Source organism: Ceratotherium simum, chromosome 12 (assembly GCF_057802395.1).
Source record: "Ceratotherium simum simum isolate JZ-2026a chromosome 12, ASM5780239v1, whole genome shotgun sequence".
NCBI lineage: Eukaryota > Metazoa > Chordata > Mammalia > Perissodactyla > Rhinocerotidae > Ceratotherium > Ceratotherium simum.
The window spans coordinates 43182969-43204032 of record NC_141911.1 but is presented as its reverse complement, the minus strand read 5'-3'; the positions used below and the strand labels follow the sequence as shown (position 1 = coordinate 43204032).

General features: G+C 39.8%; 1 protein-coding gene across 1 annotated transcript in view; it reads right to left on the bottom strand.

Annotated features, from left to right (window-relative positions):
* Positions 1 to 667: 667 nt before the first annotated feature.
* The window catches only part of RNF150 (ring finger protein 150), a 243064-nt gene continuing 222667 nt past the window's right edge, over positions 668 to 21064 (bottom strand). Inside the window, exon 7 of the mRNA XM_004426471.3 lies at positions 668 to 8108. Within this exon, the coding sequence (XP_004426528.1) occupies positions 7990 to 8108 (119 nt within the window). The 3' untranslated portion in view covers positions 668 to 7989. The remainder of the gene's footprint in view (positions 8109 to 21064) is intronic.

Sequence of the window (21064 nt, the reverse complement as noted above, 5' to 3'; positions counted from 1 at the left end):
TCATGTGTATGATCTGCAGACTGGCCAGAAAGACCTCGTGGGGAAGCTCAGTAAAATTCTACCCGTTCATTTTACAATAAAAGCACACAATGTATGTTTAGGAAGGAAAAATAAATCCATTGGATTTTTTTCTCGCCAGCAAGGAGGCACTACAGATTGATGTATGATGCTATATCTGACTATTTCATAATGGTAAATTCATTCTTTGTAGCAGATGTTTTTTTTCCAGTGGAAAAAAATAATGTGATATATACAAAGGGGTTAAAATAAATTGGGTTTTTTTCTTTTCACATTATTGAACTGGCAATTTCTGGTCATGTTCTGCAGTCTACAAAATCAGGTGTCACTTATATACTGCGTGTGAGGATCCCCTGGAAACTAGAATAGTCATCTTCCCAGCTCATGAACATTTTAAAGAACAATACCCATTATTTTTCAGGAAATGAATGGAATGTAACTTTTCACAAGTACAAAATTACTTCAAGTTTTCTAAATATAAGGGACATCCCACTATAAAAATAACAGTCCCTCCCTACCCTCCCCCACCCCTACATCTCTTTCTAATTATAAAATGGTACAACCATTTCAGATTACTAATGTGAAAGCAGGAAGGAAATATATTATTATGTACATGTACAAAACACGTCAGTATTTCACACCATTTACCTTCATATGAAAGAAGTCTGTTTATTGACCTTCCTTTGCAATTTGACAAGAATCAAGTTGAGATAAGTTACAAAACAATCAGGCCCAGGCCTTATAACTCTGCACAAACATTTCGGCCAGAGGCATCTTCTTTGCAAACAAAGCAATTCAACATTTTGCAGAAGAAAGGGCTGCTGACAGTGAGATCTTCTGTGGGGTTCTCCTTCAACTTTTCAGAGTTTGTGACATTCCTTCCTCTTTTGATGAATGTGGACCAAATTCTCAGCAATGGAAGAAGTTGTACGATGAAAGGCAAATAACCAGTTGTTGAGGAAATGGTGACCCTAGTCAAACTAATTGGCTGAAAAAATAATGACGATTATTCCAGCAGAGGGCACCCTGTCCCCTTGCAATAACATCCTGAACAGTAAGTACCATAGATGCCAACCAACACAGCTGAAAAGTCCATATAGTAGTGGTCCTCAACTGTTCTACTATCAGTACAGACCATAGTTTGGTATGTTCTTCAAAAGAGCAAGATATAATGTAATTAACTAGTTCTTATACATGAAAATTCTTTGGCTATTTAAAATCTTCACATTCTCAGAACAATATTCAGAGTTCAATAAAGCGCTAGATTTGTCTACAACTTTTGAGGGAAAAGGAGGCTAAACGCTAGACTTTAGAGATGGTGTGGTACTAAGGCCACGATATATTTTTTTAGATTTCTGGATTTAGTAAGGTCAATCACCAGCCTGCAAGAGAAACCCCTCGAAGGTTTTACAGTTTCATTCAACCCGGAAACCCACCTTTACTTTCATTTATGAGAATATTAGGAGAAAACTAAACTAGTCAATAGAAAAAACATGTGTCCATGTGGGTGGTGATCAGTCTTTGGTTTATACAGTACACATGGTCCCTGCATTTTCCCTGCTTCTCCAAGTCCTTCACTTTAGTAAGGATGACAAGACAATCGGCCAAGCAGTGACTCTGGGCAACCCAGGTGGAGCTACCTTCTCCAGATTTTCTCCCTCACTCTGTTCAGACCTGCAGACCTCTTAAGAGATGTATATTCTTGCCTTACCATTACCATCACCATCAACAAATATTTATCAGGTGGCCATAGCATGAATGGCTCTGTGGTAAGTGCAAACCTCAACAGTAGCACGAGGATGAGAAGGTCTTTGATCACTGAGATTCCTGAAAAAGCCACTTGACCGTGAAGCACTCGAGGTGGGCATAGTTCAGAGGGTGGCAAAGGGAGATGCGAATGACCTCAGCAGGTTCCTTGCAGAACAAGCAGGTTTTGTAATTAAAGGGCTTGCTAATTAAGAGTTCACATCTAGGATCCGGTATCACGTCTTTAGTTTTGGGATGATAATTTAGTGCCATCAAAAGGTTCAGAGTGGAAGTGTGTGGCTACTGATCTATGGGTCTTTACAAATTCTTATTCCTATTACAAAAGGCCTGGAGTTGTGAGATGGGAAGAAAAGCAGGGAAAGAGAAGAGGTAAGTGACGATGAAAAACTCATACCTGCTTCTCAGAATCAATTTACTTTTCAAACAATCTCAACCTTCTTTGCAATCATAAGAGTTTAACTCATGAATGTTCAACTCCTTATCCGCCCCCCTCACCCCAAAAAACCCAGGTCAGCTCTAAACGTAGAGGATGACCATTTATTCGGGAAAAGCATCCATGTTCACATCCTGCCATCCTCTTTTCTGACTCCCCGCAGGCAGTATTCCCACCTCCTTATAACTGCCATCGTCAAATGTACTCTTCAGTCCCCGCTATGCAATAGCATGGATGAGGGACTTCTGTGACACAGAGCAATGCACAAGGAACCGTGTGTCCCTCACCTTAGAAGGATAGTTTCTTTGTGCCTCTTTTTCAGTCTTAAGGAAGAAGTGGCCTCCTGATCACTTACCTGTTCGTAAGCAAGCTCTCCTGCTACGATGTTAAGGAGCATGAGTGGACATCAGATACAGGACAGCCCACAAGTCTGTCCAAGAAATCCTAACCCTGGGGGCCTGTGGTGAACTAGGAAGGTCACAAATGCTGGATGTGGAAGCTAATCGATCTAGAGAGCATTCTGGAACTGTTACCTTGCCATTATTTGCCTAGGAGACTTTTCCGGCAAGGAAGTCTGAAAAAAAAAAATAACAATAGCTATAGGTGGTCTGAGATAAAATTAGTGATATGAGAAGTGAAAACGAGCCTAGCTCCACTAAGGAGGAAGTTAATTTGCTTCTATAGTAAACTGGTTTTCCTCACCAGAAGTGCAAATATAGATACTGCTACCCCATAATAAGAAAAACACCAACAACAGTAACAATGATCATCACAAGAATAACTCTATAGTTCCAGAGCCACAGAGGTTTTTTGCCCTGAAAGACGGGAAAAGAATGTGTGTGGGTGTGCGTACAAAGAGAAAGGCAGTCAGAGAAGCCAGAGATAGAGAAAGACACACAGACAGAAAAGGGCAAGAAATCTAAGTGAAAGCAGATAAAAATGCTACCGGAATTTGCCTCAGGGGCTCTAGACCCAGAGAAGGCTGGGTCCTTGCCCCTTGGAGAGAGTGACTCTATATCCTAGATTTTCTGAAAGAATTTTGATTTAATGAGATTTCTTTGCTTTCAGTCAAGGCGCGATGCATTCAATGGATAACGAAATGCCATTTATTTTTTATGCTCTGCAAGAATTTTCATCTAAACAAAACGCATAAATAAGAAAGAAGCCTATGTTAGGCGATCTGTCATCATTTTTGGTTCTGAAAGTATGGCAGCCACAGGGATGTCAGGGCACTAACTGAAATAGCCACTGGGCACCATGGTTTTTGATATGACCAAATCCAGACCCATGAAGGTCCAGGGATGTTTCCATCAGAATGAGGAAAATGCTGAAAACAAAACAAAGCAAACAAAAAAACCTCTTTGGACAGGGGCCGGCCTGGTGGCGCAGCGGTTAAGTGTACACGCTCCGCTGCGGCGGCCCAGGGTTTGCAGTTTTGGATCCTGGGTGCACACCAACGCTCTGCTTGTTAAGCCATGCTGTGGTGGCGTCCCATATAAAATAGAGCAAGATGGGCATGGACGTTAGCCCAGGGCCAATCTTCCTCAGCAAAAAGAGGAGGATTGACATGGATGTTAGCTCAGGGCTGATCTTTCTCACAAAAAACAACAACAACAAAACCCTCTTTGGACGGAGATTTGCCTCCATGGTTATGATCATTACTGTGTGATGTCAGAATAGGAGGTGCCTTTGTCACTATTAACTTTCTACCTTCTCCAAACTCTCCACCTCTTCCTGCCTTGATGACAGAGTTGACATTTCAGGGGTGACCAGACTCTAGAGACTAAATCAATATCCAGATGCTGTATTCATAATCAGGGCTCAGTTCCTTCCAAAGGGATCAGCCACACAGGAGGTAGCAATTCTTAGAAGTGACTCTAAATTATTCTGAGGGAATGGAAATGCTCCTTTTCTTGCCCACAGCCTTGGGATGAGAGGGGGATGCTGACATCTGAGTTGAGAGTTGGCTATTGCAGGTGGTCATAATTCACCAAGTAGAGGCCAGATGGTCACAAGCCCCTAATACTTTTTCTCCCTAAGGCCACACAAAGTCTTGTATTTGGAGTCAATATGTAACTTCCCACTTTTTCCTCCCAAATACACAATGCTTTAGCTATGTGGGCCAGGAGCACTGGGACTGGGAAAAGACCTTCTGCCAACCAGGAAGAAGGACAACTAGGGGTTGAGGTAAAGCTGGGCGCCCGTAGTCTGGAATTCTCTTTGGCTCCTGAGTGCCACATATCAGTCTACGGGTTTGTCACAGAAGCTAGGGATATAATTTTCTTTCAGCACCAAATCAACATGGTTTGTGTGACTTTTAAAAAAACAACTGGTCAGAGAAGTAACAGTAAACAATAATGGACATAAGTGGTGTGGTCAGACATGTCAAGCAGAAATTTCAAAAAGGGCGTTCTGAAAACTGATTCATTACAAAACAAATGGATCTCTGGGCTTCTCACTGGGTGAAGTCTAGTTCTCTCTGGAGGTAATTAGGATTTAACCTTTTGTCTTTGCAAGGCTCAGGGAATCTAGTGAGGATATTGGAGAAGCTCTAGACCTGTGCTGTCCCAATCGGCAGCCACGAGCCTCATGTGGTTATGAGTGCTGGAGATGCAGCTGGTCCAAACTGAGATGTACTGTGAGTGTAACATACACAATGGATTTAGAAGACTTAGCACAAAAAAGAATTTAAAGTACTTCATTAATACTTTTTACATTAATTACATGTCGAAACAATATTGGATGAAATAAATATATTATTAAAATTATTTTTACCTGTTTTTTTTTTTACTTTTTTTAACGTGGCCAGTAGAAAATTTAAAGTTACATTTGTGATGTGCATTATATTTCTATTGGACAGTGCTGGTCTAGACACTCACTACAGAAAAACGCACATCTGCAAATACACATCAAGTCTGCATATACTTCTAAAGGGTTCCCATCCCTTTGACACTCTCTGTACACCACCAGGTCCCCAGCGCAGAGATCCCTCTTGGGGGGAGGGAGTGAAGAAGTCTATGGGAGAAGGCCTGTTTCCATTTCTTTTGAATCCTTCCATGCTGGTTAAACTTTTTTTTTTAATTACCAAAGCCACAGGAAAATCCTCCAGAAACAAACCTTTGGTAAGTAGAGAACCTCCTAGGCTCAGGGGGTTTGTAGCAGAACCTCCTCGGGGTCAGGTCCACACATTTCAGATGGGCCTCCTGGGCCCCTCATCATCTACACAGAATCCTATAAGGGCCGCTGTGGCCACAGCACATGTCTGTAACCAATTCCTGATTGATCTGGTCGCCAGCAGGAAGAGAGAACACTCACCAGAGGACTACACAATCCACAAGGTATTTTCTCTCTGGGTAGGGAATACAATTTACAGTTCTTTTGCTGTTGAATTATCCTTCTAATCCCATTTGACTTTGGTTAATACCAAAATTTATTTTGGGCAAAGCTGACTGAAGGAGTCGGGGGTGCAGTCCTATGCTGATCGAGGAAAGGAAACACCTTGAGATTAAGAATTCCACACTGAGAACTAGGATGTGAAGGTATCCAGAGATTGCAAACTCTGCGACTAACAGTGATTTTAAAACAAGGCAAAACTAAACAACTTCTCCTTGGCCTTAAAACTTCAATCATTTAGATATTCATTCTCAGCAACACAGGAGTACCAAATCTCAAAAGTGGTTATTGTATGTTACACATCAAGTTACTCTGCCTCCCCAAGGTATAAAGTCTGCTACATGTCATCAGTATCTGCGAAAAATGGATCCCCCTGGCAAAACACTCAGTGGTCATAAGGTCAGAAGGAGCCTTGGGCACCATCTTGTTAAACTCCTTCACTTTACAGGTGGAGAAGTGGAGGCCCAGCAAGTATGTGGCTCATCCAGGCCTCCTGACTCCTGGTTCAGCTCTGTCTTCATTCCTCCCGGCCTCCTTCCCACGCCCAGACACTGGGTTTCATCCCAGACACCGGGTTTCATCACAGGAAATGTTGGACTCCTAGAGAGACGTGACATTTCTGGAGGTGGTAATCATTTTCCTTGCTTTGCTGCCTACTTAGAAAGCATCAAGTAGGAAATCATTAAAGGAGGTAAAAAAAGAGCAGCCAGTGGTCTCCCTTGACATACCCTCTACGTTTCAGCAGGCAGCAAGGTTTTATGGCAGACTCTGCTTTGGGATGTGTGTGACATAATGATGTGGAAAAGCCTCATCAAATATGTAAATCACTCAGTGAGAAAAGCTTTCTGCCTAGTTTCCCCAAGCAGCAGCACGGCCTTCTTACAGAGGATGAGGTGATCCAAGATTGTCCAGAGAAAACTATTCACTACCTTAGTCATCTCTGCACCTGTAGAGTCTACATGTATTACAAAATTGCCCACTGAAAAAATAGCACATCTCTGTCATAGTTACAAAAAAAGAATAAAAACATAAACAGTTTAAAAACGCCGGTGGGTTTTAGTATTCATCTGATACCTCTTTTCCTTTCCCTCTTTGTCTCTCTCAGTCAGGAGAAACTTGATTTAGCAAATTTCCATGCTGTACCTTTTAGATCAAATGGTGTATCAAATCACACCTCCTTCTCACTTGGTATCTGGATGCACTCAGGAAGCCCTGGTAAGCAATTTTCTAAGGATTCACCTAAATCCTTCCTCGAGGTCTGGCAAGCTTTAATAGAAGTGTGTTGGAACTAAAGTAAAAGCTAGGTGCTTTTGCAGCCCCCACTGCATTGGAGACTGGGCTCAAAGATGATTGGATCTTTTCTAAAGCTTCCATCTGCTGCAGAAGCCACTTGTAGAGGTAACAAAGGACTGTTCTAGCCTTGGGGAAACCAATACAACAGACATTTTACTTTTGAGAAGAATATGTGGTGTCTGGTCTTAAGACCAGGCTTGCAGTCCCAGTTACAAGCCCTACAGCCATGAAGAATGGAGTTAATGCTCTGGAGGGCACTTCTGAGTTCAGAATTTCAGCCAAAGACTGTAAGGCCCAGACAAATTGACGTGCCCCACTAGAGCTTCCTTCTCATGTCACAAGGACCCTTAACAGAGCCTGGCAAGTGGAAGCCAGGGTGATGTAGCTGAAAATAAGGAGCAGTGGCCTCAGCAGATTCAGAGTTTAGTGTTGGGGATCTCTGGCAGCTGGGATCTTCAAAATCCACTTAAAAGAATTTAGATTCTTAATGAAAGCTGTCCTTAGACTGTTTCAGGGTGCTGAGGCACTTCCCAAAGCCATGCACACTTCAGGCTGAGAGGTCAAGGCCATTAATCTCAGAGATGGAATACAAACTCATCATAGCAAGAACTGGTGCTTCTAAATGGAACTCTATACAAAAGCTGGAGTGAGTCAAAGGAAAAACAAAGACGTGGATGTAAAGTAAACTACACACAGCCTTTAAAAGGAAACTGCCAAAGAAATCAAACGACATTCCAAAAAACAAGAGAACAAGACCTGGAAAAAATGGAAATGAAACTAAGAAGCCCTAATACTGTCCTTCAGTCTGTTTTAGGAGCTTCTGAAGTGTGTGTCTACAAGGACATGGAAGGGAAAATCAGCTTTCAACTTCCCAGCTGCCAAGGCCATGGACTGTTGCAGAGATGGAGAAACTGCATCCTGATGAACGTGACTTTGGATATTGCTTTTCGTTACCATTCTTGAGGGGAGCGCCGTTGGAGTTGCCAACGTGTTCTGGAGGTGTGTGTGCCCGGTCCAAGTCTTGGGGGCACTCCTCTCTTCCTTCCCCTTGGGTCCTACCATCTCTGTTTTCTGTATTTGCCATTTCAAGATTTCACCTCTTCGCAATCTTGGTCAGTGGAAAGTTCTACATCAGACAGTCCAACCTCCATTGCCATAATTAGCGAGATGTCAGAATCACTGCTTACAGCCGGTTCCTGCTCACCTGGGGAGGAGAAAGCAAAGTTGATGGTGAACACTGAACTATGTCTTTGGATGCTGGTTATCTCAATACAATTGTCTTTAGTAACATTTCTTTGAAGGCCAAAAGAAGACATTAGAAAATTGGCTATTTTGTAAAAATAAATCAGAGCCTCATCTCACATTATAGCCCAAAATAAATTCTAAGTGGGTCAAAAAGTTAAATGTAAACAAGACACCAATAAAACTAGAAGAAAATATATCTTACAAGTATATATCTAAGTAAGAAAATATATATCTAATATAAGTAGGGCAAGATAGTCTACATGGAAAAGCAATTGAGCAGATCACAGAAGAAAAGATCGATAAATGTGTATAAAATTTAAAAAATGTCAAAAACATGAAAAATAAGGTCAAAAAGCATATATCACATTGGAAATATTTCTAAAAACTTCACAGATGATTGTATTCTTAACATATAGAGAGCTTTTAAATCAGTAAGTAAAACTAACAGTCCAACAGAAAAATGGGCAAAAATTACTGTTACACAATTCACAAAAGATTGTAATATAAATGACCAATAAATATAAAGTAAAAATGAGCTACTCCTTTTTGTTTATGAAATCTTCACTCTTTAAAAAAGAGAATGTTACAGGGGCTGGCCCGGTGGCACAAGCAGTTAAGTGTGCGCGCTCTGCTGCGGTGTCCCGGGTTTCGCCAGTTCGGATCCCAGGCGCGCACCAACGCACCGCTTGTCAAGTCATGCTGTGGCGGCGTCCCATATAAAGTAGAGGAAGATGGGCATGGATGTTAGCCCAGGGCTAGTCTTCCTCAGCAAAAAAAGAGGAGGATTGGCAGATGTTAGCTCAGGGCCAATCTTCCTCACACACACAAAAAAAGGTAATATTACAGTTAAGGGTACACTGAGGTAGCTTCTTTGATCTATTGCACTTGGAACTATGAAATTTTCATGCAGTAATTTAATTTCCAGAATGCAATATAGAGAAATAATCAGAGCTGCAAAAATAGTCCTTCAAGCATTTTTTACAGCAGCAAAACATTGCAAGTAACAAAGTCCAACAACAGAGAATATCCGAATAAACTATGTTACTTCTAAAGGACAATCTTCTTGTTATAACTTAAAATGACATTTCCAAAGAATTTGTAGTTACATAAGAAAATGCTCACGGTATACTGTGAAGTGGAAACAGAAGTATTCAAAGCTTTATACGCAGTGAGGTTGGCAGAGAAAGTTAACTAGAAGCAAGGAAGCCAAAAATTCTAATAAGAGTTGTCTGAAGTTTTGGGATCTATATTCATTTTCTTTTAAAAAAATTTTTTCAGTTTTACTCCCAAACATTCTGCAATGAACAAGTATCATTCGTTCACTCAAGACATAATGAGTCCCCATTATGTGCTAAGGATTGTGCTACATACTAGGGATATAGGTGAAAGTAAGACAATTCCTGTCCTCAAGGAGCTTACCATCCCATAGGTAGGCAGACCATTAGCTGGTCAATGACAACACATTAGGATAAGCAATATGCTGGAAAATGTATCTGGTGTTATAGGAGCAGGTAAGAGAAGGGTCAAAGAAGGATTCCCATAGGGAGGTGATGTTTAAACGGAGTCCTGAAGGATAACTCGTATTGCAGCACATGAATGAGAAGGAAGTATCCTTTAAGCACTAGCAATAGTGTGTACAGATGTCTGGAGGTTATAGGCAGCCTTGTGCAGATGGACATCAGATTGTATTTAAATATGACTGGAATGCAGCCTCAAGCTAGGAAGTATGAACAGGGGAGGCTAAGGATCTCAGCTGCATAAAAGGCAGCTTTAAAACCAAAAGATCTTGTATGTTCCATTACCCTGCAGAAGAAATACACAATTAAAAGACCAACAAAATGTCTAAGTCCTAAGGATGGTTATAGCATGGATGGTTCTAACACTTTTGCTCTGATAATCACTGACACAATTTATTTCATGTTGAGGTACGGTTAAGGAAAATATATGAGCTTCATGAAGGGCAATGAATTCTTAAGATGTTTAAAAGGAAACAGAGAACTAACAGAGTTATGGCCTTACGAATCAGTTTTAGAGAAATGCGGTGTTTCACAGGAATATACCCAACCTAAAGTCTCAGCTCTACTATGTTTCCTGGGCCCATAAGTGCATGAGTCACAGTAACGTAGACAGATCAATGGCTAGAATAAAATTTTGGAAGCAGCTCTCTGAAGATAAAGGTATTTAGTATTTGAAAATGGTGGCATTCAACAAATATTCAATAAAACTAGTCATTTAGAAAAAAGGTTCTATCAAAAAACTGTTAGAATAAATGAATTCAGTAAAGTTGTACAATGTAAAATTAATAGACAAAAATCTATTGCGTTCCTATACACTAATAATGAACTATCGGAAAGAGAAATTAAGAAAACAATCCCATTTACAATTGCATCAAAAAGAATAAAACACCTAGGAATAAATTTAACCAAGGAGGTGAAAGACTTGTATACTGAAAACTACAAGACATTAATGAAAGAAATTGAAGACAACACATATAAATAGAAAGATATCCATGTTCAGGGATTGTAGGATTAATATTGTTAAATGTCCATACTTCCCAAAGCAATCTACAGATTCAATGTAATTCCTATCAAAATTCCAATGGCTTTCTTCACAAAAATAGAACAAACAATCCTATAATTTGTATAGAACCACAAAAGATCTCAAGGAGCCAAAGCAACCTTGAGAAAGAAGAACAAAGGTGGAGGCATCATGCTCCCTGATTTCAAACTATAATACAAAGCTATAGTAATTAAAACAGTATGGTATTGGCATAAAAACAGACACACAGATCAATGGAACAGAATAGAGAGCCGGGAAATAAACCCATACACATATGGTCAATTACTTTATGACAAAGGAGCCAAGAATACACACTGGGGAAAGGACAGTCTCTTCAATAAATGGTGTTGGGAAAACTGGACAGCCACATGCAAAAGAATGAAACTGTACCACTAGCTTACACTATACACAAAAATTAACTTGAAATTGATTCAAGATGCAAACATAAGACTTGAAACCATAAAAGTCCTAGAAGAAAACATAGGCAGTAAGCTCCTTGACATAGGTCTTGGTGATGATTTTCTGAATCTGACACCAAAAGCAAAAGCAACAAAAGCAAAAATAAACAAGTGGGACTACATCAAACTAAAGAGCTTATGCAGAGCAAATAAAACCATCAACAAAATGAAAAGGCAACCTATTGAATGGGATAAAATATTTGCAAATCATATACCTGATAAGGGGTTAATATCCAAAATATATAAAGTACTCATATATCTCAATAGCAAAAAACAATCTGATTAAAAAAGGGGCAGAAGACCTGAATAGACATTTTTCCAAAGAAGACACACAGATGGCCAACAGGTACATAGAAAGATGCTCAACATGATTAATCGTCAGGGAAATGCAGATCAAAACTACAGTGAGATATCACCTCACACTTGTTAGAATGGCTATTATTAAAAAGACAAGAAATAAGAAGTGTTGGCGAGGAAGTGGAGAAAAGGGAACCTTTGTGCACTGTTGGGGGGAATGTAAATTGGTGCAGCCACTATGGAAAACAGTACGGAGGTTCCTCAAAAAATTAAAAATAGAACTACCATATGATCCAGCAATTCCACTTCTGAGTATTTATCAGAAAGAAACAAAATCACTATCTTGAAAAGATATATGCATCCCCATGTTCACTGCAGCATTATTAACAATAGCCAACATATGAAAACAACCTAAATGTCCATTGATGGATGAATGGATAAAGAAACTTTGGTATATATGTACAATGGAATATCATTCAGCCATAAAAAAGAAGGAAATCTTGCCATTTGCGACAACATGGATGGACCTTGAGGGCACTACGCTAAGTGAATAAGTCAGTCAGAGAAAGACAAATACTGTATGATCTCATTTATATGTGGAATCTAACCCCCTCCTCCCAAAACAAATAAGTTTGTAGATACAGAGAACAGATTGGTGGTTGCCAGCGGTGGGAGTTGGGGGGTGGGAGAAATGGGTGAAGGGGATATTAAATGTTAAAAAAAGCCCGCGGCATTCTTGGGATAGGCTGCATACTCATAACATGTAGGGAGATAAAAACATTAGATATATTTATTTAAAAAAAAAGAAACTGTTGATCTGAATCATAGAATCCTGTAATAATAAAGATCTAAAGAACTAGTGGGAAAATATACAAATTTATAGTAAAAAAAAAAAAAAGAAAGAAAGAAAGAAAAAACTGAAATTGGATCCCTGCCTCACACTTCACAACAAAATACATTGTAGGCTGGCTAAATCTCTCTCTCTCTTTCTCTCTCTCTCTCTCTATCTATACCTACACCGATAGCCCACCCTTATTTTTTGTGTGTGCACTTCCTTCTCATTTATCGTCTTCTCCAGAGCCATCTGGTACCTCAATTCCTGACCTTTGGGAATTCTCTGACGCAAATTGTGATGGCTCCCCCTTTCCTCACGGCTGCTCTGCACTGTCTTCTCGGCAGGGCCACGGCTGGCTGTTGTGCAGGCTGTGCTCAGCACCACTCCACAGGAAGCCTTCAGTGGAGTCCTAGTGAGAGTAGCTGCTGAATTTGGGCAGGACACAACCCGCACAGCCAGACACAGGCACTCGTTCTGTTTTTCCGGTCGACTATGTCACTGATCCTTCGTCCATTTTTTCCAGTTGCCCAAATTTTGTCTTTTCTTACATTTTCCCTCTCCATGTTGGTCTACGCCTTACAAAAGCCCTTCGCTATAGTTTTGTGGGGTTTTAGGAGAGACTGGAAGTAGTTTCATACCTCAATCCACTCTTTTTACTCAGTGCTCTCCTTAAGCATCACTTTTACAATGAGAAATGTATTTACTTAAAATCATATTTATGGGATTTTATATGGGAAGATAGGTTTACCGGGAACCTATCTTACTTTAGGAGACTGTATTCTAGTCTCAGCTATTAGTAACTATACATGTTACTTTGTATAAGTCACTTTCTCCTCTAGGGCTAAAGTTTAATTGTCTATAAAATGAGAGTTTGGACTAGATATCTTAGAGTCCTTTCCAAGTGGTACAGTTTATAAGTTTATATGTTGATGCCAAACTAGCACAGAGCCTCATATATGGTGGGTTCTCAATAATTAATAGAATTACCACTCAGAAACAAAGTTGTCTATCTTTTTTTATAACCCTTCAAATTGCTGTTGTTATTTTTTTAATTTTTCCTTAATCAAAAAGAAGGTCTGCTTATTGTATATTTAGTGCTAGTATGTACTATTGGGAGAATTCAGTACGTTGACTTGTAATGAAAGCTGAAATATCCCAGAGATAAAAAATGAGGGCTAATTTATAGAGATATAATCTCCATTTCTTCTCTCATTTTTGTTTCTGCAATGGTCCATGAACCAATGCAGCTCATAAAAAGCCAAAATTTTCAGCTCACAATTAAACTGTAAGTCAATGAAAGAGCTCATCATGGAGTGATTCTATGACTTTCATATAGATTTAGTGAAAAAAGAGAAGCACAGATGAAGAGCTAACTTAGAATCCTATAGAGATAGCTCACTGGACCTGCAGTGGCACCTTCTCACCTTCACTTCTGGCTTTTCACCCACCAGCCTCAGCAGATTTCACGGATTCATTCTCACCACAGTGTTTTCTAAATCGAAATGTGTGAATTGAAAGACAAAAGTGCCACAGGGGTGCTCTAACTATGGGCTGCTGAATTCGCGATGCTATTTTGGAAATTGGCTGTCCTGCACAGCCCTAGGCAAAGATGAATTCAAATCAATAAAAATACACATTTCCAAAAAATGGTTCACTTTGGTGTGACGTTGCATCGACCACATCAGCTAATCATTTTCCATATCAAAACTTAAAAAAATGACCTGAAGACATTTGAAACTTGAAATTATTCTCTACTCTGTCCTATGTTTTCAATTGAACTTCGTTTGTTCCACAATTTTTAAAGTCCTTTAATCCAGGCAGATGTCTTACTTTGAGGCTACAATAATACAAATGAAAACGCTGTCATTAAAACATTTAGAAGGTTCTCCATAGGTGGCACTAATTGGAGAGTGTAAAGTAGCTATTAACAATACAAATGTTCACTGAATTTTACCTCCTTCCCTGCAAAAGCTAATAAAACTAATGCAAAAATAACATTGGCCTTTATTGAATTCTCACAACAACCTTTTGATGTAGGTATTATTATTCCCGTTTTATAGATGAAAATAAATACTTAGTCCATTTGACACAGTAGCATAATACCTACTTGACACTCTCTTCTCTTGGTTTTCATGCATTGTAAAGACATTGAGAGAATTTCAACAGGGAGTCATATGATCCACTTAATATTTTAAAGACCACTCTTGCTGTTACGTGAAGAATAAATTGGTAGGACAAAGGGTGGAGGAAATCCAGAGGAAACTACTGCAGCAAAAGAGATGAAACATGACCGTGGCTTGTTGTGGCAATAGGAAAGGAGATAAGGGGACAAACTGAAGAAATATTTTAGAAGAAGGATATCTAGAAAAGTGGTGGACCGGACAAAGACAGTAAGAGAGGAGAAAGTAGAGGATAACTCCCACATTTCTTGAGCAATACAGGTACCATTTACTGAGCTGGAGAAACTAGAAGATGAACAGGTGGGGAGAGATTGAGAGTTCCGTTTTGCATATGCTATGTCTGAGATGTCTGTAAGACATCCAAGGGAGATGTGGAGTTGGCAGCTAGATAAGGAGTCTGGAGTTTAGAGAAGAGGCCATGACTATCAATAAATGTGGGAGGCTTCAGCATAGAGAACGTATTTCTAGGAACAGATCGGAGAGTAAGAAGATAATGCCAGGGGCAGAGCTCCCAGGAACACCAAAACCTGGAGCCAAAGACTCAGACTGGTGCCCCCGACATGATTTGTTTGGCCCACACAACGTTTTTTTAAAAATGTGAATTAGTTACCAATATTTAAAAGTCAGGATATTTTACATACAAATTTATATTTGAAATTTATCTTGGAAAAAGAAATATCTGGCAATATATGCCCAATTCCTAATGGAAATCATTGAGGGGAGCTCAGTAAGGGCTACCCCACTTAGCTCAAGGCAAAGAGGCTCAAAGTCACTACAGTGGTCGAATAGCCTGCTGGGTCACATTACTTGGCCTGTGTAGACATTTGAGTTTGAAATCTCATATTTAGAAGGAGGGCAGAAGAACAGCAGAAGAGGTTAACCCCCAAAAGAGCCTGAAAATGGCCAGAGAATAGTGTGTCATTGATTCATTTCCTTCTTTTCTTTTAAATATATTCTCCTTTTTTATCTCCTTTATAAGCACTGACTCACAATTAATGATCCATACCTGAGGAAACGAGATCCTGTAAATATGACTGAATTGGTTGGGGTGGATTGAAAGACTGATCCCAAGTCATCTAATTCTTGGTCTTGAATCTCTTTATCAGAGTGGGTTAAAGAGCATCTGATTAGATAGTGAGCAGAAAATTCTGTTTTAAATAGAGCTTTGTGACCTATTTTGTTGACCCACAACTACTGTTTTCATATATTCTCACATTTAATTCTAAGTAAAATCCATCAATAGCCTAACTGTGGTCAGCCAAAAAATTCTAGTGGTGCGATTTGTTTTATTAATTCCATTTAGTCCAGAAATTATTCATACCTTTGGTTCATCTCTTTCTTCTTTAATATATAAAATGTTACCTAAAGAGTCACAGGTTTCCTTTTGTGAAACAGGCATTGCCCTTGTCGTTCTGCTGTGGTTTGATATAACTGTCTATAACAGAGGGCCTGGAGGACTTTCGAGTTCCTTCAACCTGAGAATATAAGATCCTGACATCTGCCTTGTCTGGTCTTGGGCACACTTGGCCTGTCTTTATCACTTCTCTGGCTCAGGCCCATGCCATTGTCAACACTCCCATTTCAAAATCCCACTCTTCATAAATAGGAGGCACTTGGTAAATGTTTGTAGCATTGAAGTTGCATTAAAGTTCCTCTCTGACCACACAGGGCTCAAGTTTTATATTTTATTAGCTAATAACAATATTAATGCTTACTGAGTACTTAGTACATGCCAGGGACTATGCTAGGTGCTTTAAATAGATTATCTTAATTAATATTCACAATTAACCTATGACATAGGAAGAAATACTATTTCTATTTTCAGGTGATAAAATTCAGGCTAGGAAAGGTTAAAAACTTCCTGAGCTTACATGGCAGTAAGATTTGGAACCAGAATTCGAACCTAGGTCTGTCTGACTCCAGAGTCCATGAACTTGACCATATCTCTACTTAAGAGATGAGATTCTTAACCCGAGGATTAGTGGACTTGCAGGGGAGTCCAAGTGCCTGACATTACATACACATGTTGATGGCTATGTGCACATATGCATTTTTCTGGTGAGAGGGTTGCTTTCCTCAGACTCTCACAGGAAGCACAAAAGGCAAGAACCATTCACTAAGAGATTTTGCATCCTAGATGAGTTGGAGAACACATCACTGCATGCAACAAGAATGACTTAGCTTTTTTTTTTAACACATATTTTGGTTTACATTTCACTATGTGTTCTATTAACTTGACACTTTTCATAAGAAGTCACTGCTTTCCTACTTAATTGTTTCTTTATGATGGTTACTCAAAGCTAAAGCAGAAAATTATCCTTCCCAGATGAGGTTTGATATTTACTCTACTGCCTTTCTTATGAAAGAAGGCATAGAGCAGTAGAAGGCTGGAATAAGTCCTCCTCTGTTAGGAATTAACAACATTGCCCTTAGAATAAGCGTTCTCTGTGTTGAGAGAAAATAAGGTGGTGATGAATGTAACCCCCAGGTGTCCTGATTCCCCAGGAGGTTTGGTGTTCACATGCTGGGAGCTGCTCTGCATCACACAAAAGCTTATTTTTCCCCATGTACTTAAAAAATAAGGTTTCAAAGAAAAACAGCATCCTTCCGTCCACTGCTACCGATGCTTATCTCCTTGAAAATAAGACATCATTTCCAATCACTCCTGTATTATACAAGAGCACCATCGGGGAGATGCTCAATCAGACTGGCTGACTTACAATGTTGTTGTCTTTTCATTTCTTCTCAGAATCGAGGTTTCATAGGGCTGGGGCACTGCCTAGAAGTTCCCTGTCATAATCTTAATGGGAAAGTTAATTCAGCTTCAAATGCATAATGTTTTCACTAAAGAAATGTGTTCCTTGCTTTTATCTTTTTTGCTTAATAAGAGTTTGTGAAGAGATAAACTTCTAATTTGGTTTACATTTTCTCTCTCATGAGTGACTTCTGCTGCGAGAATGTAGGCCTCTGAGTCACTTTCCTCAGAACTGGGCAATAATGTTAATAATAATAGCTAGAATGTATTGACTCCTTCCTATATGCCAGGCATTGTGCTAAGCAATTGCATATGTCACAAATGTAACAACACCCTGAAATAGGTGTATGATTATCCCAATGATCGCTTCACATTTTACAGGTGAAGTCAACTTGTCCAAAGTCAAGAACATAGAAAGGGGCAGAAATGGAGTCCCAACCCAAGCCAGTGCTGTTGACAGCTGTGCTATTCTGGAATGGCACAACTGCTAGATATCTATTTGGCTACTAAGTTGTTCTCATAGACAATACTTGGCCACCTTTGGGAACCAAGCATTCCAGGCTTATAATACACAGTCGTGCGCCATATAACAATGTTTCAATCAACGACAGACTGCATATACGATGGTGGTCCCATAAGATTAGTACCATATAGCCTAGGTGTGTAGTAGGCAACACCATCTAGGTTTGTGTAAGTACACTCTATGATGTTTGCACAATGACAAAATCACCTAACAATGCATTTCTCAGAATGTATCCCCATTGTTAAGCAATACATCACTCTAAATTCATCCATTTGGCCAAGTGATTCCTATAATCATTCAGATATAACTGGCCCTTTTGCCTTTTTAAATTCTTGCTCCATAATTATAAATATACACATGACAAGCTCAAATTAGGGAAGTTTTTTCTCACCTTTCAGATGGGGAAGTCTAAAACACTGTTTTTATTTGGTCTTGGTAAAGGAGAATTCCCCAGAAGATTATATATTAAATTAGATCACATAGTCATGATTTCACTTTGCTTTTATCTCTTCCTCATTGGTTTTCTTTCCCTGTGACACTTCATCCAAGAAGAGAAAGATTTTCTCCAACTGCTCAAATTCCTTCTGATTTAATTAACAGTTCATGCATTAATTCCTTACTAAGTGCCAAAAGAAGGGACAATGTGATTTTTGCATTAGTTTTACATCAGTTTTTGCAGGAAAGGAGGCAAAAATCTAGCAAACATTTATCTTAATAGCTATTTTACAATCACCAGTTAGTACCACCTACAGAAAACCGTAAGTAGTAAGCTTAATATCTGGTATATGGAAGGCTCTTGATATATGTGAATATGATTGAAGTGAAAAAAGAGAAAGGGAAAGCTGCCAGATGGATTTAGAGAGATAGGCAGATATCATGCAGACTTATCCATTTTTGCAATTGTATAAAATTATCTATAGACTTCATTTATTCATTCATCAATTTATTTAATTGCTCATTCATTCAACAGGTATTTAGTGAACACCCATTGGGTACACAGCACTGTTTATGAGTACCGTGGAGGAAATCAAGATGAACTAAACACAGGCTCTGCTTTTAAGTTGAACTTGATCTAGCAAAAGAGATCAGACTTGTATCTACACAAATTTAATACAAGGTGACATATGCTAAAAGAGGGGTATAAATAAAGTACTAAGAAACAAAAAGGTGGGGAAAATTTCACCTCTAGCTGGGTAACCAAGAGGTTCATGAAGTAGGTTACATGTAAACCAGTGCTGAGATCTGATTAGTACTGGGAAGTATGGAGATAAAGGGAAACGGCATTCCTTTCAGGAAAACCAGCATGAGTAGGCATCACCAGAGCAAATGTCAAGGCTGTGGATGGTGTGATTTGGCTGTAGCTTAGGATATGGAGAACGACGAGCCATGTGCCAGAGGCAGCCCACAGGTGCTCTGCCTGCTTCCTGCTCTCTGTGCTCTCCTGCTTCAAAGGGAGCTAGAAGGCTGGGTACTGTATTTCCCAGACTCCCTTGCCAGCCAGCTTGCTCTTAGGTCCTGCCAAGGAGATTGGAAGGCAAGTGGAAGAGGGAAGCTATACTTCTGGTTCAGGCAGCTCACTGTGGGTTCCAGAAGTGTTGGCAATGGTTTCAACAGAATCAGAGGGAGGAAGATCCTGAGTTCCTATGCAGCAACAGTGCTGGTGGGCTCCCCAGTAGAAGCAAGACAGCTCCAGCTACATCAGAGTAGTGGATGCGTGCTCAGGAGCTCTGGGTAACACTCTCTGGCTCATCCGGTCTTCCAAACATTTTTTTTTTTTTTGGTAAATCAACTTTACTGAACCATAATTTACCCACAATAAATTGCATCTATTTAAAGTATATGATTTGATGAGCTCTGAAGGGTGTGATGGATGTATGTACCTGTGCAACTGCCACTATTATCCTGATGGTGTTTTTTTGAAATGTTGAACATTTCTATTTCCCCCAGAAGTTTTCTCACGCCCCTTTCTAGCCAGCCCTCTCTGTCGCTGGCTCCAGGTAACACCTGCTTTGTTGTTTTTTTTTTAATAACTCTTTATCAGAGTTTTTTGTGTGCGTGTGTGAGGAAGATCAGCCCTGAGCTAACATCCAATGCCAATCCTCTTCTTTTTTGCTGAGGAAGATTGGCCCTGGGCTAACATCTGTGCCCATCTTCCTCTACTTTATATGGGACGCCGCCACAGCATGGCTTGACAAGCTGCGTGTTGGTGCGTGCCCAGGATCTGGACCAGCGAACCCCGGGGCCGCAGAAGCAGAGCACACACACTTAACCACTGCGCCACCGGGCCGGCCCCATGTCAGAGTTTTTTAACATCAGTTTAATTGACATTTGGGGTTGGATAATTCTTTGTTGTGAGGGGAATGTCCTGTGAATTGTAGAATGTTTAGCAGCATTCTTGGTGTCTACCCACTGAATGCCAGTAGTACCACCTCCTCCCTTCTGTGACACTCAAAAAAGTCTCCACACATCGTCAAATCTCCCCTGTGGGGCAAAATCACCTCCAGTGGAGAATCTTGATGCTCTAGATTAAGGTGCATTTTCCATAATTTTATATAAATGCAATTTTACAGTATGTACTCTTTTGTGTCTGGTTTCTTTCATTCAGTATACCCATTTTGAGATCCATTCATGATGTTGCATGTGTCTACAGTTCACTCCTTTTTATTGTTGAATAGTATCTCAGTGTATGGATATATCACATTTTGCTTATCCATTCACAAGTTGATGAACATTTTAGTTATTTCTAGTATTTAGCTATTGTGAATACAGCTGCTATGAACATTTGTGTGCAAGTCTTTTTGTGGGCATATGTTTTCATTTCTCTTGGGTAAATACCTAGAACTGCATTTCTGGGTCCATATGGTAGGTACATGTAACTATACAAGAAACTGCCAAACTTTTTTTTTTTGGTAGCAAAAAACCACATCACATTAACATCACTCTTAAAACAACTTCCAAGTGCACAGTCTGATATTGTCATCACATGCACATTGTTGTGCAATAGATCCCCTGAACCCCCCCAACCTGCATGACTCCTGCGAGATAGGATCTGACTTCTTTCTTTTGCATGTGGATTTCTAGTTTTCTCAACACCATTTGTTTAAGAGACTATCCTTGCCTGTTGTGTAGTCTTGGCACCCTTGTCACAGATCACTTGACCACATAAGTGAGGGTTTACTTCTGGGCTCTCTATTCTGTTTCATTGGTCCATTTGTCTGTTTTTATGCCTGTACTATAGTGTTTTGATTAATGTAGCTTTGCAATATAGTTTGAAATCAGGAATTGTGATGCCCCTAGCTTTGTTCTTC